At 41.7% G+C, this 27,308-nt stretch overlaps 1 protein-coding gene across 1 annotated transcript in view; it reads left to right on the forward strand.

Moving 5' to 3' along the window:
- The window catches only part of fam13a (family with sequence similarity 13 member A), a 49,891-nt gene extending 23,438 nt beyond the window's left edge, over positions 1-26,453 (forward strand). Inside the window, exons 9-26 of the mRNA XM_053419603.1 lie at positions 2,142-2,183; positions 7,657-7,698; positions 7,833-8,015; positions 9,037-9,250; positions 11,496-11,554; positions 11,862-11,904; positions 16,237-16,390; positions 18,484-18,549; positions 19,955-20,171; positions 20,253-20,394; positions 20,719-20,800; positions 20,879-21,084; positions 21,448-21,531; positions 21,976-22,071; positions 22,927-23,010; positions 23,987-24,183; positions 24,872-24,973; positions 25,092-26,453. Coding sequence (XP_053275578.1) covers positions 2,142-2,183; positions 7,657-7,698; positions 7,833-8,015; positions 9,037-9,250; positions 11,496-11,554; positions 11,862-11,904; positions 16,237-16,390; positions 18,484-18,549; positions 19,955-20,171; positions 20,253-20,394; positions 20,719-20,800; positions 20,879-21,084; positions 21,448-21,531; positions 21,976-22,071; positions 22,927-23,010; positions 23,987-24,183; positions 24,872-24,973; positions 25,092-25,215 — 2,137 coding nt within the window. The 3' untranslated portion in view covers positions 25,216-26,453. The remainder of the gene's footprint in view (positions 1-2,141; positions 2,184-7,656; positions 7,699-7,832; positions 8,016-9,036; positions 9,251-11,495; positions 11,555-11,861; positions 11,905-16,236; positions 16,391-18,483; positions 18,550-19,954; positions 20,172-20,252; positions 20,395-20,718; positions 20,801-20,878; positions 21,085-21,447; positions 21,532-21,975; positions 22,072-22,926; positions 23,011-23,986; positions 24,184-24,871; positions 24,974-25,091) is intronic.
- Positions 26,454-27,308: the final 855 nt, after the last annotated feature.

The raw sequence follows: 27,308 nt of genomic DNA on the forward strand, positions 1-27,308 counted from the left end.
CAAAAGTCGATGATTTGGGTATCCTGAGAAAACTAGAGACTGAAATGACTCGTGCATGGAAATTCTTTGCCTCTTGCAAAAACAACTCCGGCTATGCGTTGATGAACTCTGGATCTTTCCTTGTTGGGGTCTTACTTAGCCAGACTGGTTTCTATTTAAGTCCTCTCACTGCTACGAGCTAAGAAGGAAGCATTTTTGTTCCATGTTGAAAAGGGATTTTGGAAAAGGTAAGGCAGAGTGGAGGTAGCCAGAAATTACTGAGGCCAATCTGTGGATTATTCAAGTGACTAGCATCTGCTAAACCAGACTACCCTTGTCTACACATTTTTTATAAATGTTGAAAAAGTGAATCGCGTCCAGATTGAACAACTTTTCATTGGTAGTTTTCCATTCACCCTGGAGGGATCAGACCTTTTCCGAATATCCCTACAAAGCTTTTTGTTATCCCCTCAGTAAGGTAGTGGGTAAGCAGGATTTCCGCTTTTGCAATTCACAGCGGCCGTGACGGCACACATTATTTTAATACGCTTGCCAGACTGTGTAACACCAGTTAAGTACGTGGGTGTGGGGGGGTAATAAAAAAGCATTCCCCACTGAGACTCGAAGAGAATTTGGAAGCATTGCTCTTTGGAATACACCTGCACGTCAATCAAACCTGGAGGAAGGAAGAGCATTTCCTGTATATTGTGCCACTGGAAAAGACTTTGGAAGTTAAACGAACTTTGGCCCATTTTGGTTCCTGCCTGACTTGAAACCCAAATCCTTTGTTTTGAAGTTGTTGAGGTGCCGTGTGACCCCTCGATACGCCCGCCCCTTACAGTAAAATCCAAGGAGACGTGTCACGTAGCAAAACACACAGTTCCAAAACATTCACTCCAAAACAACTGTTTGAGAACATCTGAGACTCGACGTGTTTACAACCCACAATCCTGACTGACTGAGGGTTGAAAGTAATCTATTTATTGTTCCTATTTTTAATATTAAACTAAATGACCAAGCCAGAATATTAGGTCCCTCCACTGAATGTGTTATTGTGTAGTTGCTCCCGAGCTCAAAGAAAAGGCAATATTACTTGTTAATCCTCACCCTTGCAGTGGGGACTAAAGTCACAAGTATAGCTGTGATCAGATCTTATTTCTTACTACTGTATCAGTTAAACGGCAAATCATTTTCTTGATAAATTATTGAATTAGTCAGTCAGTTGTTTATTCTATAAAACGTCCACTTTTCTTAAAGCCTACGAGGATGCCCTCAAATTGTTTTGTCTGACCAAAAAAATAAAGCCCAAAGATACTCAATTTACAATGATATGAAACAAAGAAATGAGAATTGATATGTGAATATTTTTAACCCAAACTTTTGTCCTAATCCTTTCTGCTGTTTATTTGAAAACTGAGAAACCTGTTGTGTTCCTGCTTGTCTCTATGACATCCATTCAAATTGAAAGCATTTAACAATGAATAATGCTTATGTATCAGGACTTTTATTACCTTCAGCAAGGAGGTTATGTTTTCACCAGGGGAACGTTGGGCCTTGGCGGTAGTATGGACTTTACTGAATGTTGCTTTAGTTGTGTCAGAAAACCGTGTAATGAAACTAACAATTACAACGTCAGCTTTATTCAGCTCCTTCAACCCTTATTTTTGGCTAATGTATAATCTTTCAATGTTTTCCTTCTCGTTTTGATTTTAGAGAAGATAATGCAGTGGTCAGCTCTACTGAGGCAAACAACACTTGGTGATTATGACATTTTCAGCCTGTTGGTGCCAGGATATAAAATTGTTAAGCAATCTCAACATCAGGGCCAACTCTGAGTTCCCCTTATCGTCGTGTTATTTCATCATGTGTAGCTGGCAAACATTCTTGAGGAACAGCCAGCCTATACTCTCAAGCAGCAGCCAATTCTCCGTCGGTTCATAATAATTACCCGAGACAAGTTACACAAAGGCACTGATGTGTAGCACTGCATGGCCATTATTCAACAGACAAAAGCCTGCCTTATGCTCCTATTCTCAGCCTCCGTAACATGTAGTGATGGGTGAGGGGGCTGGGGTGGAGGGGCTAATGTTTTTATACCAAAGCACTTGATATCCAAGTTGTGCAAGCTAATTAATAATCGGTTTTTGCTTGCCTTTTTTCAGTTCCCAAGAAGAAGAGAGGCCAATATCTCCCTTCTACATGAGGTAGGCTTCCTGTCTCTCCACTGGCAAAATTGGGTGAGAGTATGTTGTTTTGGACAGGGGGTGTGGTCAAGTGGCTGCGCGCTGCCTCAGTGCATTATCATCGGAAACAATGGAACCACCAGTTAGAGGGAAAGCAGGCCAGTGTGCACATGCAACAGTTCTGCTCACCACTGTTTGGGTTATTGTGGCGGAGGAAACCACATCACGTGTTTCAGACACGGCAGCGAAAGCACAAGACGCGTCGGGGTGAAGAAGCTGTCTAAGAATGATGTCATAGTAAAGGTCATTGGACAGTTCAGTAGGAATTATATGTGGAACGGAAATAATTGGTTGATTAAGTAGTTGACAGAATAACAATCAAAAAAACGATTTTGATATCAGATGAGTCTTTTATGGAAATGTGAAAAAAATGCAGGGCATGGTTGTTGTTTTTTAGTTCCAGGATTTTCGGTTTTTCTTTGTATTATTGTTAACTAAATATATTTTGGTTTGCATTTTTAGTCAAACTAAACTAGATTTATAGCATTTTTGACATTTTATGGGCCAAGAATCAAGTGATCAACTCAAAAAGTTATTAGTCAGTTCAAGCGATATTGAAAGTACATGGTCGTTGCAGACCTAATGGTAACTGATTTAAAAATCAATATAACAAAATCTAATACATTTCCTTGTCACTATGAAACATAGAATAAAACCTTGTGAATAACAATCCGATACAAGTGAAGGGAAGGACCTCAACAGCCCTTGTGTTTTTTCACACACGACTAATAACATTTCATTTCTACCTGGCCACACCTCATTGATAATCCCCTGTTAATCATCAGTTACCCAACTGTTATCTTTTCCCAGATAGCACTCGGTCTACGTTGACTTTAAGCCTTCGATACACAGCAGCTCGTCCAGCCACTGTTTTTAGCTCGTTCTTTGTTCTTCAGTCATTTACAGTTGGCACAGTTTGAGTGTTGTTTGATTATGTGACCTTAGACCTGATAGGGCTCAAGGACGACTGTTTGTGTGAGTAAATGTTATTATTGCTCTCAGGGCGACAAGATTACAGCCATTTATATTTTTATACTTTTTATAGTCTGATTAAATCTTACTGTTTTACAATCCCAGGTAGCAACAGCGTCGTTGCACATGCATATCTTCCATGATCAAAATGCTGTTTAAATTTTTTGTATCAGCAGTAAACCTGGACACAATAAAAAACAAAAACTGACTGTAACGTAATAAAATACAAATCCTTATATGAATGATAGATGGTCAAAGGTCCAAATGCGTACACTGATCCATGGCCTGGACATGTGGTCAGTCCCAGAGTCAGCTATGTACGGTATGCGTAGTATAATACATAATAACTCTGGTATAGAATACATAATCTCTTTGTGTGTATTGCATAATCTCTATGCTCAGCATGCTTAGTAAACTGGTGATAATTTTTTTCAAAATGAATTACAATGGGCAGTTTGTTAACTTTCTCAGACGTGTTAATTCATTGTGGTACTGGACTGCTTTGTACTCTTAATGTACTTTTAATATCCCCGCCTCTTCAAATTAGAGCTCTCAATATAATCTATATCATATGATCCAACACTACTGCAAACAATCCTCAATGATCTAATAGTTAGAGGAGAGATATTCGATTGGCCACATTGTCAATGTTGGACTAAATGTTATTCCTATATCCTACCTCTTTCTCGGTCACGTCTCTTGCTCACGTTCATCATTGACTAATTCTGTACCCAACTTGTACTTTGTCACAAACTGCACACACACACACCATACAGATTGTCTACACATGAGCTTAACTTGGATTATAGATCAACTTAATTTTCCTCAGTTTGTTTGTTTCCTCTAAGTTCCTGGTATAAGAGTCAGGTCCTGAAGGTTTAATACTGAATTACCTGAATGGAACCTAGGAGCATTGGATTTACTGTGACTGGTTTAAGCATATAATAATAAACCTTATTTGTATAGAACTTTTTTAAAACATGTGACGTACAAACATTTAATGCCTTTAAGGCTACTTGACCAACAATACAGACGCTTATGACAGACTCGTATTATTTTGTTCTTGTCTATATTTTCAAAGCAATTTTCTTAGTTAGTGGGTCAGGTATAAAAGCAGTTATGCTAAGCTAACTATAAGCCCCTGGTAAACAAAGCTTTGCTTTTGCTTTTAATTTAAGTAATTATAAACCAGACTTAAAAGTCAGCAAATTTTACAGACATGAACAAAATAAAAACAGTCTGACTGCTGACTTGTCAGACGTCGGTCAGATAAATTCTAAAATTGTGTTTTCAGACAAACCAGACACATTCATTATATTTAAGTCCGCCGAGTAGGTTGTGTTTTCCCCTTCTGTTTGTTGGTTAATTGGTTTTTAAATAAATAAGAGTGCACAAAAACAACAATTTCCATTAAACTTGGTTGAGTGAGGTGGTATGACTCAAGGAGCAGCCCATCGAATTTAGCCCCAGGATAATTTTTTGACTTTATTAACATTGCCAGATCCCCTCTCTCCGAATTAGTCTATTTCTCAAAATGTCAAACCATTTCTTGAAAAACATTACGACTTTCATTCCTCCCTGAATCAGCCTAAATCAGAGTTCACATTTGATCTTTGGCAAATAACTGGAGCAGACCAGACACCTGTTACTCTAAAGCATTGTTCTTTTTTAACTTCCTCTTCATCGATAACATTCTCTCTCACAGTAGCAAGTTTGTTTGAAGATCAAACATTCATGTCGTAGTTAAACAGTGACAATAGAACGCAAGAAGTGCATCTAAGATTTATAGTTTTTACAGCAGTTGAATAAAATTACACAATCCTCTTGTTGGAACCAGCTGATCTGTTCCCGCTAAAGCACTGGATGGGAACTGGTGGCCTCATTTCATATTTTTAGAATATGTCTGTTTAAGAAGGGATTGACGACTAGACTCACTCGCATTCTTCCGGGGATAGTTCCGCTATGTTTCTGATGCAGTGACTCATTCTTATTCCCGATCGTCCTTTTTGTCAGTAGTTCATGAGTCAGACACCATTGCACACCATCCAAGTACGCCGTCTCATACCAGGGTGCTTTCAGATGACTGCATCTTTAGTTACAACTAAATCAGCGGTACAAAGTTCCTTATAGGCAGTGATATAATTGCGTTGGTTATTTACCAATCTGCCACACTACTGCTGCACTTGGCCAACCCGAAGATTATTTGAGACAACGATTGCTGCCAGGAGATATTTTATTACCAAATATTTTACACTTGACACTTTCAGTCAGCCAGGCCCAGCTGTTTATATCATCAGCAGCCTAAATGTGGCATAAGCAGACATGAAATAAAGCTGATTAAACATTACGGACAAAGATATGCGCCGGCACAGTCTGTGTATTTCAGGAAGTCGTGGAAATGAATTTACACCGTATAAGGAGATTCTGTTCGAAAGAGTTATTTCATACAATTTTATTTGCTACATAACCGTTTATGAACAGTTTACAGACTTAGTCGTCAGTAGTGTCAGTAATGTATAAAAAACTAACTAGACTGGACAAATACATCCGCCAATGCCGAACAGTCTTCTTAAGTTCAACCAAGCTGCACCAAATTTAACACAATCGTAGATGTCAGTCCCCTAAATGTGCCTGTTTTTATCAAATTCCATGAATTGTTCTCTGAGAAATCAAGCAAAATGAAAAACTGACAATGTTTAAGAAACGAAAACACCCTGTCCTTACAAGATAATTAAAGGCATATCTTAATGTTTTTCCTCTCATTAATAACCTTTTTTTTTTTTGTCTGTCATTTCTGTCTTCTTCTATATGAGACTGAATGCTAAAAATCACTTTTCAGCTCAACACAACAAGCCATAGTTTGGGATGAGGCATCACAAGTACAGTAGACACTATAAAACAGTTGCTCCAGTTAAGAACCACTGTCAGTCAAAATGTTCTATCAGTGCTAAACATGCAACTCAGACAAGAGTAAGTTTAATTTGCTTGGCAGAGAGCCGACCACTTACTAACGTGTTTACTGAATCATTGACTCTCATTACCTTAATATCAAGAGTGTCTGCAGCTTTGGGAACATTCCTACAAAGTTATCAACGATCCATAGACTTCAGTCATATTTCACACCTCAATGTGTCCACTTCACTAAACAAATACCTGCCTGTGACATTTGCAAGCATCAAGGTCGAAGGTTAAGTCAGCATTAGTGAGCTGTTAAACTGTTTGCTGTTGCTTTAACCTCCTACTCTCAAAGCCAGGTCTAATTTTGGGTAGTGGGCTAAAATTATTCCTGCTGTTTGCAGAGATGATCTATTAGTGTAGTCTAAGCTCTCCACCTTTGAGTTATCATCTGTCCGACTCTTTACTGTCCATCGCCCTGAGGATATGGAATTGAACAGAGGGTGAAGAATCTTTAAGTTTTCACACTATATATATATATATATATATATATATTCATTTATATATAGTCATTTTACACTGGTTCACCACAGTCACCTTCACAGTGTACCATCATTACATCATTACTTGTCTCTTTATCAGACCTCTGCGGCTCTGCTATTACTGTCAACACCACTGTTTGGGAAGATTTTTCCGGTGACCCTTTCACATGTTGACGTGGCTGTGCTCCAGGTGGTGAAGCTGTAGTGACTTTTTTTGAAGAGTAAAAAACTTTTTATTTTATAACCTAATCCTTTATTATTATTTAATATGTAAACAGTATTTTTTTTTGGTCTTGCTTGTTGAATCATTTTCTTTTTCAATAAAAGCAGTAATTAGTAGATTGTTGAAAATGAGCGTCAACATTTCGAATGAAATATATATATATATTTATTTTCTGGTCACATATATCAGATGCATGTTGTATGTATGATGACATCACAGAAAATTGAAATTATTAATCACTTGTCAAAATTGCTACGTCTCCATCACATGAAAACATTGAAATTATGTGACTTATTGTCAGCGGCTAAATGTCACATTTAAGAAATTGGAAACAAATTATGATTTTTGATTGATTAATGTCTAAAATAATACATTTTTGTAAGTGTTAATGATTCATTGACTAAATATTTTAGCTCTACATTCAACAAGTACTGCTTCAATGAATTTCCTTGGAGGATGCAGTTGATAGAGTACCTACATAAACCCAACAGAACAGCTTTGAGCTTTATAGTAAGTACAATGAAGTAATAGCCTCTGAAACAAAGTAAACTTGAGAAAGTAAACAATTACTGTACTACAGCAGGGTTTACTGGTTGTCATGGAAGCTGGTCCCTTTGCTCTCAGAGGACGTTCTCATGCTCTAAACACAGCTGAAGTTAACACACACTCACACACACTAGATGCCTCGATCACCTAGGGCCAGAATCAGAGCCTGGGGGATTGTCAGCGTTGCTCAGTGACCTGTTGTGACCACCTGTTTCTGTAGCATTCACTCACCTTCCCCCTCGTGTTTTTCTTTCAGTAACCACCTCTCCCCTGTCCACTGCAGACCAGATGTGGTGAAGTAAGTGGACTCTCCTACCATCATTTAAAAACCAGCGCTCTTGTTATAAGTCATTTTCTATTTCGTGAAAAGTCTGAAATTGTAACTCATGTGATACTGTCATTTTATGGTTATTGTTATGTTTTGATTTATAGTTTTCTGGACAGGACCATACGATCAGCGGTAGAGCAGCACCTCTTTGACGTGGACCCTGAACGGGATCAAAGTTCAAAGGAGTGTGAATTAACATCTCCAAAGGTGACGCCAACTGCGCGACAGAGACGGCGACACCAGAGAGAGCAGCAGGAGGAAGGACTCAGACAACGAGAGAGGAACGGGTAGGATGATGGCATCGAAACGAAGTTAGCAGTTGATAGTACCTGTCTTAAAAGTATACTGCCAGAAACCATGTTCACATTCTATGTTCGATTCTTTGGCCAAACTGTCAGTAGATGCATTGTGGGTAATATATGCATCAAGGTTTTGGCAAGGATTACAAATGTGTGTAAAAGGCCTAGACTGCAATCTTATTCTTTTAAACGTGTGATGATGTTTACTGTCAGACTTTTATTAATGTGTGTAGCTGTAATTTGATGTTTTATTTTGGTGGAGTCCAAGTGGCATTACTGCTTCCTGTGTGATAAACAGCAGTTCAAAGTGCTTGTTACAAAGAAGAAGAAAAGAAAGAGATTAAAGAGGCAGATTTCTCTGCAGACAACTCAGCATAAGAAATTGTATCATAAAGGTTATCAGGGGATGTACAGTATTTATGTATTAATTTATTTGAGGTAGAACATCAGAGCCAAGCAAAAAGATAGCTACTTGAAATATTATTTTTATTTCCACAATTTATTTGCTTATTATATCAAATTCGATTTTTAGGGTTGAGCAAAATGACATAAGATTCATTAATAACTTCTGACCTCAGTGCAATGGTTCAACTTCCAGGTGGCGTGTCGGTAAGAGTAAACATTTCTAAGGCTTCATCCTGCATGGGAAGCTCGTCCACTGGGAGATAGTACACTCACAACAACTGGAATCATTGCAGTAAGAAGCTAATCCTTGTTGATGGAGAGACCTGGTGCAGTATGAGAGATCGCTGACTCGTGGATTAGAGGAGGACATCAGTCCAAAGATGGCAGAAAATGTCAACAAGAGCATGGACAGTAAATAGAATTAGCACAAAAGCTAAACAGCACATGAGTCATTGGAAAAGGGGGATAAGTAAATGAGGTGCTGCAATGACCTTGGCATTTAGTTCCCTGAAGCATTTCACCCGATGTCCAGCCAGTAAAGAAAGAGGAAGGTTGAAGGCAGGCGTTTCATCTCCTTACCCTTTTCTGTCCTGACTGACCACAGAGCTGTGTCCATTACGGCAGACACCAACAAGGAGAACATCCCGTCGAGCTGTAGTAGCAGCTCGGGCAGCGTGGGGGAGGACGCAGGCAGCGGCAGCAGCAGTGTGGACTCGCAGGGAGGCCCGACCGCTCGCACTGAGCGGACCCCCAAACCCAGGAAGTCAAAACACAGTCCCACGCTGCTGCTGCTCAAAGACAATCGGGATGCACACACAGTGAGTCATAACACCTTCGCTCCTCATCTCCTTTTATTGTTACTGCTTTCTTCCTCCGTTCTTTAGTCTGTAACGTCTCTCACCGTATTTGTAGCCAATTCTGAAATTGATTATAGATTTAGATTGTCAAAGGATTCAGCTCAAACCCCTGCCGTCATCGTCTCTGGCTCCGTGCAAATAACAGTGTGTTGCAGTTAACAAGAATCACTAAATGGAGACAAGTTGGAAGATGACGGGAAGCCGTGCAGCAGCCTAATGGCTCCCTGCTCGTCTCATTGTACAGGGGGATGTGATATGCAGCCTGCCACACTGATTGTTAACCACTTTTTCCAGGAGCAGTGCAGATGTAAGGGCTTTCGATGAGTGAGCAACTAGCTGCAGCTTTTATCCAGTTATTAAGATCCACAAGAGAGCAACCTCCCAGCTCCTTGTGGTGATGGTACTCGAGACCACATCTTCCAAAGTGCTGGTTTTGTTAAGCGATCAGCATTTATATCTTGTCAAAGATACAGTAAAATATTTCTTTCATGTAGAGTATTACTTAAATCGTTTATTTTACTTCTTTTCTGAATTCCTAGTAGTTTTATTTCTGAAAACAGATCCTGCCAGGGTTGGGCCGCATGAGGATATATGTATTTATACAAATGTATACTACCTGATAGACAACAGGTGGACATTTTTAGGTCCATTTCTTTTAAGGTACCTCTTAATTATCTTTGGCTGCAAGGTTTTCACATTTTTGATAATTCCAGGGTTTTTGTGTCAATAAAATATTTAGAAAATTGCCATATGTCCAAGTAACGTTTATCCACATCGTGATATGAAGATTCCAACAGAACTTTGTTCATAGCACCATATAAGTGAAAAGCTAGAGCAATTTGAGAGGGTATCAGATACTCAGATTTGTACTTCTGTATTTGTCTGTTTACTTTTTGATCAGAAAGTTTGAGACTGTTTGAGATTAACCATAAAAGCGTCATGATATAATACTAGGTTCTGCATCACTTTCCCCTAGTGTACAAGCACAGTCGGATAATAAAATCCACGGTTTAAATGAGTCATAGCTAACAGTGCTGTGGTACAGAGAGAGTTATTTACAAGGAGTGTGAGAGAACTGTGAAAGTCGCGACGAGGAAATGGTGTGAAGCCTGGAGCTGTAGTAACAGGATCCATCTCCACACTCTCCTCTTCCACTATAGCTGCGTGTTAGCAAGCTGGAATCTGATGTGTGTTAATGTGAAGATCAGCTGCATGGCGAGCTGCTCTCCACCACCCCACCGATGGAAATAGACTTCCTCAGTTCACTCTCACACTTACAGAAGGAGATCTCAAAGCTCGCCGGTGTTTTTTTGTTTTTGTGCTCCCTTTACCAACCCTGTTGTATAACAGTCCAGATGAAACACGATGCCTTGACACACATAGGGGGGTATACAGGGTATGCGATAGCTGGCACTGCATAGCAGACTGGCTGGTTGACCATTGTGCTGAGTGGCTGACAGCAGTGCTTTGACGGGAGTGAGTGTCTGTCGGTGTGAACAGCCGTCTCTGTAAATGGGAGCTTGTTATGTCAAGAGCCATCGAAGGTCATCAGGGGCTCTGAAAGCCTGTTTTTGTCGTGGTGCTTTTCTTTGTAAACAAAGCAGTGAGTTTCCATATGAACATTATAAACAAGGTGGTGGATTCTGTGTGACCTTTTTGACAAACTTCAGCCATCAGACCCCATTCATGTGTGATATTGTTTCAGGGTTTCCCTTTAAGATCTGAAGTTTAGGCCTTAGTAAGTCTTAAATATGTTAAGTTAGGTCTTACTTATGTTAACGGTCATTTAACGCTACTTCCATTGCAATTAGAGCACAAAAAGAGTTACATTTTTAGCATGGGAAAATGGGGCATGGATGGTTGAGATGCTGCCTACAGTTATGGTGTCATCCCTTCACATCTGATTTATTCTTTTAGTTAAACTTTATAAGATTTATTAAGCATTTTATGGGTCCATGCCATGTTAATTCTTTTATTTGTGTCTAAGTGATTATTTAAAAGGTTTGCCTGTGCCACACTTCAGACAATAACACAATATTTTTTTCAAAGCCAAAGAAATCCAGTCCAACAACTGCCCCCACACACTTGTGGCAAATAGTGTGACTTCAAAGGCAGTTATGGGTATCACCTGGAAAAAAACATATCGTGCATCCCTACTAATGTGTGATATCTGTCTACAAACACCTCAGTATTTGTCTTTTTCCAGGTAAAGGAGTGCGTTGATGAGAGACCTGGACCAAAGCACATGGATACATCTCAGACTGGGTAACTTTCTTAACTTGATTTCTGAGTAACACACAAACTTTAGCAACTGTTGACTAAAATGTTGTATTACACTGGCTACTCTGTTTGTGTTGTTGCCTGATGAGATCTGTATGTCATACTGAGACACTATCTGATAAAGACAGGCAGCAGAGATATGTTGTTTATATAAGTACACAAATAAGCTGCGCATGGATTCCTGAAGCTTCTGGAAGATAAAACTCTAACATGAGTTTGGTTTGATAGAAGCTGGTGTGTTATCAGTTAAAGACTATTTACTGAACTGGTACTACTGAACTGTTTTTTTCAGGTATGGGATTTCAAGAAAAGATGGTCTTCCTTCTCCTCAACAGGTAAGATCAAGTTTGCAAGATAATGAAACCCAAATTGCCACTGACAGCTGTACCAGCAGGTTGTGATAGCACAGCATGCAGTGGCGCTACATGACAGGGTAGGAAACTAGAAGAGTTTTGGTCTGTATGATTGTGTGTCAGGGTTTAGTGACTCTACTACATAAACAGAACAGAGACTCCTCTTCCCACTGTCACATACATTTGTTTTTAAATCAGCTTTTCAAGACATTGTTGAAAGGATTTATTATTCATTTGGAATAAGAGTTACTATGGATGTAGACGCTAGTAAACAAGTCACCTTCTCCATCTGCTCGTCCCCACTCTGTATCTGGACAGCTGAACAGAATCTGCTCCACTGAACAGAATCTGCTCCACTGAACAGAATCTCGCAGAACAGAACTGACGTGGTGAATCTATGACGAGGCATTTGTTAAAGTCCAGATGGATTTTTTTTTTTTTTTTTTTAATATTTTTTTTATTTACATTTTCCATTTAAAGAAAAAACAGACATAACAAAAACAACAACAATAATAACACCCCGGCTCAGACATGTAAAATGAAATTGAAAAAGAAAAACAGCTGTGACTTTTGTAAGCACACATACACAGAGATGAGTGCATAGACAAATATACAGTAAGGCTACCAGTTACTTGTCATCTGTCCTGGTTTCGTCCAGGTAGGCAAGGAAGTGGCCCCAAATGGCCCAAAATTTTCCAATTGAATTAGTCCTTGTGAACCTGAGTCTTTCCATTTGTATGGTTGATGCCATGTCAGCCAACCACCTCCGAAAAAAGTCCAGATGGATTTAAGCAGCAGCTCAGGCGGCAGCTCTGCCACCACAACACTGTGCCACTGAGCGGCCATCTGGAGCCGCCATGGCGCCGTTCTGGGTGCAGCAGCTTCTCAATGGTCATTACTGCCCAGGGTGCAACATGAGCACCACGCAGACATGATTGTTACCATCAGGCCCTCTCTGTCTTCCTCTTCCTGAGCAGCAGTTAGTTGGATTAATTAATAAACTGATCCTGTCGGTATCGTGACCTCACCCACTGCAGCAGACTTTTAGAATATTGATTTATTCAGTGTTAGCTGGTCTATGTACCTGCTGCTTGTCTGGTGTATGTATTCATGGTATTTCAGTGATCTTTGACCTGTATGCACTGTTAATGTTCATGTATTTAAAAATTTATATTTTCTTCTCATTTAAATGTTTGGCTGCTTCTCTTGCTTTTGTGTTTGTGCATGTTGCATATACAAGTATTTGGGTTTTGGTCAGACGAAATAACTCTTTTCTGAAACTTTTTTTGACCTGTGCTTCAAAAAATGTCACTACATTTTCTTGATTTGTAAACAGACAGCTTTGATGCTTAGGTCTTAGTGTGTTGGTGTAGTTTGTGTCACAATATATTTAAGATGACTGCAACCCTGCAAGGCAGTTATAGTGGAATTGGTTGTAGCACTTTCATTTCTCTTTTTGTTGTGACACTGACCATCTGAGAAAAAACAACATTGTCGTTGTTTGTGGAAACTGGAAATGCATTGATACGGCTTGTTGGTGTTAGTGGTGATGGTGTTCTTGTATCATTGAGTTTTCACATGCACTTTATATGTGCATGTGTTTGAAAGAGATGTTGAGAGCCCTTCCACATGAAAACAGTGTGGAGAGCAATAATACACCAAGTTATAGGACAGGGAGCTTATGTCTGTGTGTGTGTTCAAGTTGATGTGCTTGTCTGTGTGCCATCTCAGCAAAATGCCCCTTTAATTCCACCATTTGTTTGTACACTGTGTGTTAGCGGCCAAAACACAGCTTAATCATTGTCTAATGCCTCCACACACACACACGCAGAGCAACAGCTGGACATCTCATGATGATGTAATCGTGGCTCAAGTCAGTGAGTGAATACAATGGATGATGTACCAGGGAACAGTGGGTTGCGTGCGTGCGTGCGTGCGTGCGTGCGTGCGTGCGTGCGTGTGTGTGTGTGTGTGTGTGTGTGTGTGTGTGTCAGTCAGCGGGTGCGTGTACCTAGGTGTTTGAATTATATTTGAACCCAGCAGGAGCACGGTGAGCTTAACATCTGTCCTCCTGTTAATCCACCGTGCTTCTCCTCAGAGCATCTTGAACTCAAGTCACATTGTGCTTTAACAAACTTAATGAGTTGACGTGATGCTGCCAGTGATGAGCAGTTTGATCGATCTGCTAAAAGGTGTGTGATGAACTCATCGTGACCTCCAAGTGAGGAAGACATAACAACAGGTTCTAATTGATTCACAAGTGCAGCCTGATGAAGAAACATTTCCACATATTAACAGTCTATTACGTGATTAGATGTTGCTCTTCTCTCAACATCTCTTTCCTCTGAGACTCATTACATTGCACAACATTCACCCTGTAGACTGATTCTTGTCAAAGCCCAGAGGATCCATTTTTTATAATTGTGTGATGAAAGATGAAGTCTTAATCTGGGAATCTGCACACTTCATTTAAATGAATTACTCTTGATTAACTCTGAATGAGGTGCTAATTGTCATGAAACCAACAACTAGTCACGCTATCTATCACAACTATTAGTACTTAAGCTAAGTGTGAACGTTTATACTTCACCTTAACTACTTCTTAAAAATCCCTCTTTAGTACCTTAAGATGTAGTTGTGTGAATGATTAAATTAACAATGGCTGAATTCCATTTAGCTTCATCAGTGTCCTGTGATCGTGAATAATACTGACACATGAATATAACAGCGCCTCCATTAATGATGATTAAATGTCATATGAGCAATGATGGAGTTGAAAAGAAACTTGTAGTGGAGAAATATTAAAGATACACATCATGGCAACTCATTAAGTAAATCATCCCATTGAATTGTGTGAATACAGAGTCTAATGTTCATATCTAGAAAACATGATCCAACCTTCACATTAGGGCTGCGTGATTCAGGAAAGAAAACAAGAATCACGTTTTGTTTAGAATCGTGTTCATGATTCTCTCCTGTTATCTCGGGGGGGGGGGGTCTTGTGGACTTGTTTAAAGGATTATGTATTTGTGCGTGTGTGTAGATCTGTGGTAAGGGGCTCTTGATTGTTGACCGAGTGAGCTGGTGCGGTATGTACTTGTTCGTGGAGGGGCTGATGGGGGGGTTCAGTGATGGTAAGTGCTACTTAGGGGAAATTTCTGTTATTAGTTGGCCACTGTTCGCACAATCTCTCTCTGGCCACTAATCCCACTTTGTATCCTCTGTTATTCACATCACATCACATCAGAGTTATTTCCCGGGGAACAGCTGAGGAGACGTGATAACTCCTTGTTTTTGTCCTTGTCCCCTACAAGAATCCACACAAACACACACACACACACACACCTGAGACTCATTTACGTAAACCTGCCAACAACAACAACTTAGCGTCATGAACAAAAACAGCAGATTCGACTGCACGCCTTCCAGTAAGTCATCTGTGGCATTTACGAACTCACGTAACAGTGGGTCTTGATCTGTTTTCCCTAAAAATAGCTTGGTCCCACGCCCAGACAGAGGAAACAGGACCCTATGGGCTTAGCGCTTAGTGATGCGTGGACATGTCGTAAATACAGGAAACGTGGAGTATGTTGTTTCCCCCAAATTATTTACATTAAACCATAATTCACCAGCGCAGCCCTGATCATGGATAAAAAAAAAATGAGTTTGAGGGGAAGTTTGAGGTTGGAAGAAAGTGGTGGATGATTGGTAAACATTGAAGAAGTGATGTTGTGCTGGACGTGGAGGTTTGCATGTAGTGTTTCTGCTCTAAGCCCAAAGTCTGCAGAGAGAGGGAGAGACAGATAAGGGGAGAAACAAATCACTCAGTCAGCCTACGTGTGCTGGCTCACAATCTGTCTGCTATTTTTTTTTTTGTCCTCGCTCACCCTCCCTCCTTTCTTAACCCCCCTCCACCCCTCCCCTCTGCTCTCTCCGCTGTGGAACAAACAAGTCGAGAGCGGCGCTCGGCTGGGGAATATATGCATGTCAGGCAAGGGCGAGGAGAAAGCCAGGCGGGCTACTGTAGGGAGAGGAGAAATAAAGAGAGGGAGGGAGGGAGGAGGGGGTGGGCTGAGGGACTCCAGTGGGCAAGAGAGAGGAGGCAGAACCAATATCCTCCTGCTCTCTCACAAACAGCCAAAGACAGATGGGCGGATGTTTTGGCCAGCCGTGGCAGCCAATGGCGAGTGGGGACCAGCCCCCTCTGCTAGGGCAGGGCCAGTGTGAGGGAGTGTGGGGCTCAACTTAAAGAGTGTGTTCACAGGCTGGTCGTCGTTGTTGAGAGCTCTTCTCTTTTCTCTCATGGTTGTGCAGACGTTAAGGATGAAGATCCAGGAGTCGCCTGTCTCTTGTGACACGGGGAGGGTCAGCAGCGGAGAGGTGCGGGACTCGGACTGCGAGAGGACGAGCCGCGAGGATGTCCCCCGGCTGGACCTGACAGCACTGACCGAGGACGACAACTGGGGAGGTAAGGGCTGTCTCACTGTGGTTTTGTTTTTCTACCATGCACTGCCTCATTTAAAAATAGGTCTTAAAAATACCTGGAATACACACCTTTTTTATACAAACACAACCCACACACTCCTCCCTCCAGCTCTGCACATGGGTTTCTAGGAAGCAGCTGCACACATTCTGCTGCCTCCTCCTCCTCCTCCTCCTCCTCCTCCTCTTCCTCCTCCTCCTCCGGATGCAGCTCCTTCTGCGTCTTCTGCAGGATTTAATTGTAAAAGATCATCTTAAGTTGTCTAGCCACCTATATCTGGAGGGGAAACACTCCGTGGCGATGAGTTTGTTTGCTCTGTGGGCGAGATAAGGCAGCGCTGCACACAGTTTGTTTTGTTGGCGACCACATGGGAACCTTGTGTCCTATAGACATCGACGTTTATGGCTCCGCCTGTGGTTTTATTTAAGGAGTAAACAGTGGGTTTTTACCAGGATTTATCACCTACTTGGCAATGTGTGTGTCAGAGCTGTTTACAGACTCGGCTGCTGCTGTAATTCCCAGTCAAAATCAATCATTAAAGGGGAGGTGGAGTGGTGATATCAGTGTAGCTGTAGAAACTTGTTGAAATGTTCAGTCTTGTGTCCTTTTGAAAAAGTGGGGTTGCATTTTCTGAGCAGCTCGTGTTTTCTCCGTCTCTCCAGGAATACTGAAGGTGATGTCCGTGCTCGTGCACTCGATAGCAACTTTGCACAAGATCAAGTTTAAATGTAACTAATGAAGTATGCCCATTTCATTTATTGATGCAGCTTCATCAAGTGTCATTACTAATGCAGAATTTGCAGAAATAGCCACGAGCATTGCATTATTCATACCTTGCTCTGTTTTGCTGTTTGACCTCTTTTTGACTTTGTTATTAATGTTTGTTTATGCAGTGTTGGCATTTGTGCAGAAAGGAAACCGTGCAAAATCGAGACTCTGATTGTTTTGTTGGGACGTTGCGACACCGAGGAGGAAGGTGTAGGTTTACAAAATACTTGACTTTCACCAAGCATTTTGCAGAACTGCGCTGGAATGATAACCAACAGGTTCACGGCTACAGCCAAAGACAGTTTAAAGACATGTTACAGCAAGCGTCTGTCCTCTCTCCCACCCCCGCCGCTCTTTCCTGTTTGATGTGGCCCACAGAGCAAAATAGTTCCATGCAATAAATCTCTCAACTTCCACAGCCTCATGTTTGGAGCTTTTACAAGCAAATTAATGCTTTGTGGAGCTGTCTAGTGGCCAGATATGATACGTAAACACATGCAGAGTTTGTGAGAAAGTTGTTGTTTTCGTTGCTTTGCTGCATATGAGAGGTTGTCGTGTACTGAAAGGTTGCATCTGGATTACAAAACTCCTTTAGGGTGCATAAAGGTGGGTTGTGGTGTTGTCGCTCCGACACTAGATTGTGTCTCTGTGTGTGTGCTCTTGTTATTAAAAGATCATTTGCTCTGAGGGAGGACAAGGAGGAGGTGACCTGTTTGTTCAGGAAACCTACAGCTCAGTCACCCGCTGATATGAAGACATTTGGCTTCTTGTTATTTTCAGGCCTTCCTGTACATTCTGTTCTGCATATATACCATTACACCCAGCGAGGACGCCACAGGGAGCCTGCATCCCAGAGCTGCTCAGACAATCAGCATCTCCTCATGAGGACAAACAGACTCGCCATAGCACGAACTGCAGCTGTGATCATGCATCGTGCAAAGTTGTACTCTGAAGTTGATTCATCTGTAAGGAAGTGGGTTTTCTGGTTTACAGTTAAGGGATGTCTGCCCACTGTACACAATGTGTTAGACTGTATAAGTGGGCATCAGGCAGTGGTGTGAGACCTTTGTCCCAGTACACTCTGCGCCAATGTCTGTCATGGTGACCTGATATTGCTCTGACAGCGATGTTGGAAACACATTAATGGACATTTGAACGGGAAGAGACACATCTCATGTGTTGTGAGTTAGTCAGGGACATGCATGTTGTTTTGATGCATGCTGGTCCTTTGTTTTACTTCATTGTATTGTTCATTCCTTCATTCCTTCATCTTCTTTCCTTTTCTTTTGCTTTTTGTTCTGTTCCTCCAGAGTCTTCATTCTTTAACATCCCTTTCCTTGATTTTAAAAGCATTTTCAACCCAAGTTGCTGTGATGGTAAGTGTTGTGTTACATCGCTACTTTGCAAATAACATAAGAGCAGGAAAGCAAAAAAAGCTTTTGTGAATGACCTTTTCCTCTGCATGGCATCATGCTTGAATGATCTGGAACACTGTGGCTGAGGGTTACACACACACACACACACACACACACACACACAAAACAACCTTTAGTGAGAAGACAAACTGGCATGTTTTCTGTTTCATTAGTCCAGTTAATCCCGAACCATCAGCGGGCAGTTGATTTAAAGGATTAATTTCAGATGCCATGGAGCCGGACTGTCCGACTACACTGGACTGAACTCTGAGCTCAGATAATAAAGCAGAAAGAAGTTTCACTTGCCGCTGTGAGCGAGCTCTAACACGCCGGGCAGCGACTACTTGATAAACTGCACGTACCTTGAGGTGCAGGAGGACCCCCGGGACTCCGAAGCTAGAATTTGATCTAAGTCGCTCCATCACACCACAGCTAAGACAAACATGCACTTGCTGTTTTAGACTGGGTGTGCATATTATCTAATACCGTAACTGTTTACACTGATGGTTGGTTTCCTTCAGAGCGTGTTTTCACTTCCTCCATCCTTTTCTACTCAGGAGTCCACCAACACCTGATACTACATCTCTCTCGTTTTCCATGAGATCCACCTTATTTCTCCTGCTGAGTTTCATGACTTGGCAGTTTCTTTGGAGATTTCCCTTCTTATTATAACAGCGAACGCTCTCATGCACACGTGCGTGAACAGACACATCTTCATGGGTTTACCTTGTCACCCCGCTGAGTGGAAACTAAATCACAAACTCATTACTGTGCCTCTCAACGCGGGTCGCGCCCTGACATTATCCCACAGAGAGCAAGACTTTATTAATAGCCCGTGGACTGTCAGGGGGATCTGCAGGACTACATTCATGAGACATAATTATTGCCAGAGTGGAGACTGTAACCAGGGCTGAACAGCGAGGGGGGGGTCCAACCCAAAGCTTCAGTTCATCAGAGACTGTCGAGCCCAAGAAGAAGTTTTTAGGTTTTAGAGAAAGAGCCCGGTGACTTTCACACAGTCGGAGAGGATCCACGATGAGAATCGAGCATAATGTTAGATGTGGCTGAAATTCTGTTGCCCAGCTTTTGGTACTCTTACTCTAATCTTAATCTTACTCTAAACTTTTTCAAAAACCACCAACAATAGAGTAAAACAGGAAAGTGAAGGGTCTGTTTTGGATTTGCTCCCAAAATAACCCAGTTTTGTAAATTAACTTATTTCAAGCTACTCAGTTGATTTGTTCATTTGCAGAGAATATAGACGGAAAAAAATTATGATGAGTAATATGGAAAAGGTTGTCAGATGTGCCCATTTTAAATGAATCCATCAATGTTCTTCAATTGCATGTATGTTTGTGTTTTTCAGAACCTGTCCCAGCGTACTCATCAATGCAGAGGGAGAGCATGGACCGTGAGGAAGCTCGACCGTCCCCTCACGCGGGGGGGCGACTGATCCGCCAGCTGCTGGAGGAAAACAGCGACCCCATGCTGTCCCCTCGCTTCTACACCTACGGACACTGCCAGCAGTATCTGGACGACACTGAAGTGCCTCCATCACCGCCAAACGCACACTCGTTTGTCAGGTAGGACGCGAGTCTGGGTTTTGTATGTCGGGGAGGCAAATAGGAAAGGGTCAGTGACATTAACGTTATTTATCTCTTCAGTCGCAGACGGAGTTCATCGCTCGGCTCCTGTGACGACGAGAAAGAGGAGATGACATCGGCTCAGCTCACCAAGAGGGTTCACATCCTGAAGAAGAAGATCCACAGATTTGAGGAGAAGTTTGAAGAGGAGCGAAAGTACAGGGTGAGTAATCAAAAAACGAGCGGTTTGTCATCACGAGAAGAAACAACAAAGTGATGCTCACTGAGACGCAATGTGACTCAAATTATTTCCAGACCATAAACAAGGTTATCCACTGCCTGGGTAGAGAGTGATGACTCATTGGAATGAATTGAAAATAGAGAGTAGAGCTCTGCGCTTGTTTGTTTACAAGACCGGTCTCCTTCTGAAGGGGCTGATTAGCCCACACACAGCTCGGATTTAACTCAGTTATGTTCATTGCTGTTTTATTTTGAAAGATGAATCTTTTTTCATGTGTTTCAATGTTGTTGTTTTTTCCACATCCAGCCCTCCCACAGTGACAAAGCTGCAAACCCAGAAGTGCTGAGGTGGCAAACTGAACTGGCTAAAGTTCGCAGAGAGCTCAAAGGTAAGACACAAAAATACTCAAAGCTCTTATCTTTCACGAGAAAAATGAACAAAGCTCATGTAGTTTGTTTCCCAACAGAGAGCAAGTTGATGAAGTCTGAGGAGGACCTGCCGCCGATGACCCGTCAACGCAGCAACACTTTGCCCAAAAGCTTCGGCTCTCAGCTGGAGAAGAAGCCGCAGCAGGAGAAGGTGCCGAAGCCGCCGGTGGAGAGCACGCTGGAGACGATTCTAAAGAAGCTGCAGGAGAAGAGGGAGGAGGTGAACCGCCCCGAGGACATCAAGGTAAAACCAAGTCCACGTCACACACTCGCACGCATGAATGAAAAGCATGTCTCTAGGGCAGAAGGGGTTGGATTTATGTGGCACTGAAATGTTAATGTGTGTGGGCGAGGACCAGTGAGTACTAGTTTCAGTTTTAGACGGCAGGAGTCAGGAGTAAGATACAAATTTGCCATTTAACTGCAACAAAGGGGAAAGTGAAAATAGAAACATCAGTAAAAGTAATAAATAAGGACATTTAAAACACAGATGTCATATATACAATATGAGATGATAGGGAATGAATGTACAAGTACAAAGCGACTGAGAATGAACTCAGGTCATTTCTAAAAATGTGCTGACTCACCTCCTGCCCGCTGCCAACAGGATATGACCCGGGAGCAGATCGGAGCAGAGAAAGTCGCCCTGCAGAAAGCGCTCCTCCAATACGAGAGCATACACGGACGACCAGTAAGTCCACCTCCACCTCCACCTCCCCCTCCACCTCCCCCTCCACCTCCACCTCCACTCACAAACACACAGCACGCTCCATAATCCTGATCTCCTCCTGGCAGTGGAGGCCAAAACAGAGCGAGAGAGAGAGAAAACGCACGATCGTGACCCAGAACTGAACCAGAGTGACACGCTCTTTGTTTGATGTCAGACCCGAGCCAATTGTAATAATTGTGTTGTCAAATCCCGACGAGCATTGTTGTATATCAGGAAGTGCAGCTGACCTTTCTGTCACCTCGGCCCCCCCTCACGCCCCGAGCCCAGGTGGTTTGTGTTTGATGACCTTCACGCTCTGAAGAATATTTGCAGCGTTGTGGTTGGCCGATGTGGGTTAGCTGTCATTTTGTCTCATGTTAGCGCCGCAGCTAGTTAGCTAACAAGTTGTGTTTGTTTCTGCCTCAGGTCACCAAAAGTGAGAGGCAAATCATGAAGCCGCTCTACGACAGATATCGCCTGGTCAAGCAGATCCTGTGCAGAGCCTCCACCATCCCTGTCATTGTAAGTATCCCATCTTCACCTCCCTTCCTCCTCCCCCCCCCCCCTCCTCCACAGCTGCCCGTTTGTCCTGCCGCTCTTCGACAAGCGGCCCTCACGCTGGCAGACACGTAATCCCAGCTCCCATTGGCTTTCAAAGGAAGCCGTGCCACAGACGTGTTATCCATCGCTCCAAGCTCTAAAGTCCAGCTTTTCGTTTTTCAGTGGATCATCCGTTGGTAAAGGAGCTCATAGGTGGCAGAGCGAGTTCACAGGAAGTGAACAGAGCCGTGCAGGATAGGGTCAAAAAAAGAAAAAATGGCTCAGCCTACATTCAGGATTATTCATGAGACTTACAATATTTATTTCAAGTTACAAGAAATAATTGTGCCTGTGAGAGAGGAGTGTAGCTTTCTTTTCAGGGTTGTTCATACGTAACGATTTAATAACCATTTTTATTACGTAAGCTATGATCTGCGTTATGGACCAACAGTATTATATAAAGCACTGCCTCTAATCCTCATCGTGCAAATTGGGACCGAGGTCATAGATTATTCTGAAAAGGTTATGGTGCAGTGTTTTTATTATCAAGTCAGGTGCAGTCAGTCAAAGGCACAATCATCAATCTTTTTTCCTGCCTATGTTTTTACTATTTTATAAAATTTGAGCTTTGGTTTTAAGCTGCATTAGAAGTTGTAACGTCAGCATCTACGTTGGTCACCAACCTTGTCTTTAAAATCCTCTGTGGGAAAAAAAGCTGAAGAATAGAAAGTAAATGAGGAAAACAGCGGTTTAGCCGCAGAGGTCGGTGGAGTGAGGCGTTTTCTGGTTGTGGGCGTCTCAGCGTGGTTAACTCCTCCTTCTTGACGCTCACCACAGGGCTCCCCCTCCAGCAAGCGCAGAGGGCCGCTGCTTCAGCCCATTATCGAGGGCGAAACCGCGCTCTTCTTCGATGACATCAAGGTGAAGGGCTGCCGTTGCTTCAATAATCAGTCGTCAGCACCCCCTTCCTCGCCACACCCCCCCTCCTCCCCTCCTCCCCTACTACCCTCCAACTCCACCTCCCCGTTGAAACCCCTCTAATGAACCTGATTGCTGCCTGTTGATTGGCCGGTTGCCTGTTTCCTGCCACAGTAGAGAGGCATCTGTAGAAATGTGGAATCAGTAGCTGGACTGACATGATGTTTGAATCACGATGAAAACATAGAAATAGAAAACGCTAGAAAATCCGCTTGGGTCATATTTTTAACATTTGTGTGGAAAGACAGTGTCGAATATACAGAGGTGTATCAATCAAGTGTTTATTTTGAAAAGGACAAGCAGCCAATATCAGTTTTAGACAAATCATGACTTGACAGTTTTCTGTGCCTCTGGATTATATTGATCTGTAACCAAAAATACATTCTTCAGCTGCCGGACATGTAGAAATAGTATTTGGGAATTTAACTATTGTGAAAATCTATAAATCACGATTTAATCAAATAATACTTCCACACAGCTAATCTGTAAAAATAAGAATTGGAAGAAGATCCACTTCTTTATCATATCGAAGGTTTAGAATATTAAACAATATCAATATCTACAAAAATAAGACCCAAGTTTTAGAGAATCCCATCGATCCTTCAGGTTCGTTAACTGTGATCAAACTGCAGTGAAACCAGATCTTGGCTCATTGTCTAACAGATTATTTGAAGCTGGTCATTTCCTCATTGAACTGTGTGTTTTCCACCCGCTCATCAAATCCATGTCCCTTTAAATACTAATGAGCAAAGAATCACAGACGAGGACCATTGAAGTGCATTTTGATGCTGTTCCCCGATGATTGATGACTAACAAAGCACGCCCATCATGCACTGGGAGCGTTTGAGCCCGGGAGAGGTGCGGCCGACCGCTCGCGTCCCCAGCACCACGTCTAACCTGCGTGCGTCTGTCCCTGCAGGAGGAGGAGGACGGCTCCGAGGACGACGGCGACTCCAGGACTCAGTTCGCCGTGACCGTGCGGCCGGACGTCAGCACGCTCGGCTTCCTCGACCACATGGAGGAGGAGGCGGACGGCTTCATCTCACCAGTGGACGAGCTCTCGCCGTCTCAGAACACAACGGACATGAGGCTGTCCAACCTCCACTCCGCCACCATGTGAGTCACTGAAGACAGAGAGGAGGCACAATGACAGAAATTTACACGTGTTTTATTCACATATTTCCATTTAATGCCACTTAATATTTATACTTCTTCAATTTCAGCAGCAAATATAGTTGCAAAACAGCATTTATTTGATGGTTGAAGATAATATTTCATTTTTAGATTAATATTTAACACATAAAACACATTTTAAGCTGATGAAATTTGATGGATTATTGGGATTTAATCAGTAATTTACTAATGTTTTGGTTTGGGACCATCTACAAAAAGGCATGTAAACGTATTTATTATTAAATTAAGGTAACTGTTGAACACTCAGTTTATCTGATATTTCACCCAAAAATAGAAAAGCCTGTTAATATTAGATTCTTCTTTTCTCTTCCATTAATCATCTCACGACAAATTCAACATGCTATTCAATATTGAGACTCTGATGCATCTTTATTCATAATCTAATAATGACTTGAACAATAACACATTTAAAAGGAAGTTTCTGCTCAAATAATAATTCTTATTTTTGACATTAAAAGTAAATTCTTGCCTAAAGTACTAGTACTGCAGTACTTGTTCTCTGGCAATATTGGTACTTAAAAGATGCAAGTATTTCTTCCACCACTGTTTCATGACCTTTAACCATTTTAATTTGAGATATTTAAATATGTCCTCTCTCTCTGTCTCACAGGCCGGAGCTGGTGGAGCAGCTCCAGGAGACCAGAGAGGAGAAGAAGAGGATCCGCAAAAACCTGAAAGAGTTCGAGGACCAGTTCTTCAGACAGAACGGAAGGTGAGAGAGAGAGAAGAAGAGTTTGTTCAGATTCGGTAACTTAAAGAATGCTGGCTTTTCCACAGCAGAACCCGTTTCTCAATGTTTGTTGTCGTCTGCCCACGACTTGTTCCCATAGAAATGTGCAGAAGGAGGACCGCTCCCCGTTGGCAGTGGAGTACAACGAATACAAGCACGTCAAAGCCAAACTGCGGCTGCTGGAAGTCCTCATCAGCAAGAGAGAGTCGTTCAAGCTCATCTGAGGAAAAAAAGAAAATAAATAAATGACGGACAGTTGCTTAGTGTCACACACACACACACACACACACACACACACACACACACACACACACACACACACACATCTCACAGCTGCAGGAGATTTTCCTTCTCTGCCGCCATCTGCGCTGCTCGTGTCTCTGGACGCAGCCTGTTAGTCCGTTCTGTCGAGCACAGCTGGCTTCTTCCTCCTAACTGGAACTGTCAGGAGGAAACTGATCCAGAGCCTGCTTCACCTGAGAACTTCTTTCACCTTCACAAGAGACTTCAGCAGCACACACACACACACACACACACACACACACACACACACACACACACACACACACACACACACACACAGACACACGTAACCTGAATCAGACCTGTACTGCTAATAATTTATTTCTATTCTTATGAATATTTTTATCTGAACAGAAGTAATTTTCCGCGCGCTTTACTGTAGAAGTCTTAAAATAAATAACTTGTAAGTCAAATTAAATAGAAAATTCCTGCTATTTTTAAAAGAAGGGTTTTTGCGATCAAGAGTTGTGTATTATTTTTGTAAGGGAGACGTTACTATATACTTGTATAAACTTCAATCGGCTGAACAGTTCGCTCTGAGCCGATCGCTTTCTTCATTTCCGTTCAGACCGTTATATGATGATGTCTGAAATAATCTACTGTTGCTTCTCTGGAAGTTAAATTGAGTCTTTGCTCACTAAAAGAAGTGGTTTCTAATTTCCCCACGACCCAAAGACACTCAGAGAACAAACCGAACCAAACTGGTTCATTATATTCGATTAAAAAAAATGTATTTTTCTTGGTCACTGGTACAGAACTAAACATTTGACTGTATATTTATCTATTGACGAGCTTTTTCCGCCCATTTCCTTTGTGTCCAATAAGCTATTTTGTCTTCTTGAATCACTGGTATGTTTGAGCTCCGAACTGAGGTTGTTCTGAGACGAGGACAGAGGTGGTGGCTCCTGCGTCTCCTCCTCGTCCTCTCCAGAGCTCCTTCTCTTCTTCTGTAAATACTGATCACTGTGTATGTTTACATTTCTGTGAGCGAGTACTTATTTCTTTTCTTTCTCCAAAATGGATGATTATCGGTGTGAATTTGGTTTTCGCTGAATTCAAACACTGGCAAGGCTTAATGAGTTTTGAGTGTGTACATTTTAGTACATAAATTGTATTTGTATTTTGTACATATTATGAATGAAATCATATTTTTACTGAACTCTGGGCTGTGTGCATTTTTCCTTTGTGTGAGTGATTTGGTGGGAAAACTGGTTTTGGGGCTGAAGCTGTTCATCAATAATTGACTTATCAATTATTTTCTTAAATGACTGAAAATATTAGAAAGCAGAAAGAGTTTAAGAGAAAACTGAGGGAAGCAAAGAGGACAAAAGTTGTTTGTTCAGGAAAAGTCGTAAAAAGATAAAAACAAATCAAATGATATTAAAATAATGAGCATAAAACCAAACTGAGCATTAATCGCAGTTTTCAACCAAGTGTAGGAACGTAGGAAACATCTTGTTTTTTTACACTTTTATTGTTTGATTGAAAATTTTTGCTGAAACAGAGGAGCTTTGTGTGGATTGTGAACAAATGAAATTATCCATAGCATATGAGGAAGTGTGAGATTCGGCGGTTGCACAAACAGTTGCATAGGATTAAAAAATCATCAGGTTTAAATATACAAATATTCACTGAAGGTTGAAGAACGTGCAGAAGATGTAGAACAGAGTCAAAGGAACAAATAAGCTGCTGAAGAGATTTACAGGAAAGAACCCGAGTCACTACACGACCGGGCTGATTCAGGTTGTTATTGCTAAACGGATCCATCATCACATCAAGTCATTTATGAAATATATATATTCAAAAATATATAGGCTATATGCAAGACCATTTTACACACAAAATCTAGGTTTGAGAATAAATACAGCATCAGGGCGGTTTAGAATAATTGTATATGTTCATTATATCTGATATATTTATTAGGTTATCTGCCCATATTGCTAACTACTGTACGTGTCCTCCTGACACTAATGTCACAAATTCCATTACCTGCAACTTTGAAACGGCTCATTAC

This window comes from Pleuronectes platessa, chromosome 3 (assembly GCF_947347685.1).
Source record: "Pleuronectes platessa chromosome 3, fPlePla1.1, whole genome shotgun sequence".
NCBI lineage: Eukaryota > Metazoa > Chordata > Actinopteri > Pleuronectiformes > Pleuronectidae > Pleuronectes > Pleuronectes platessa.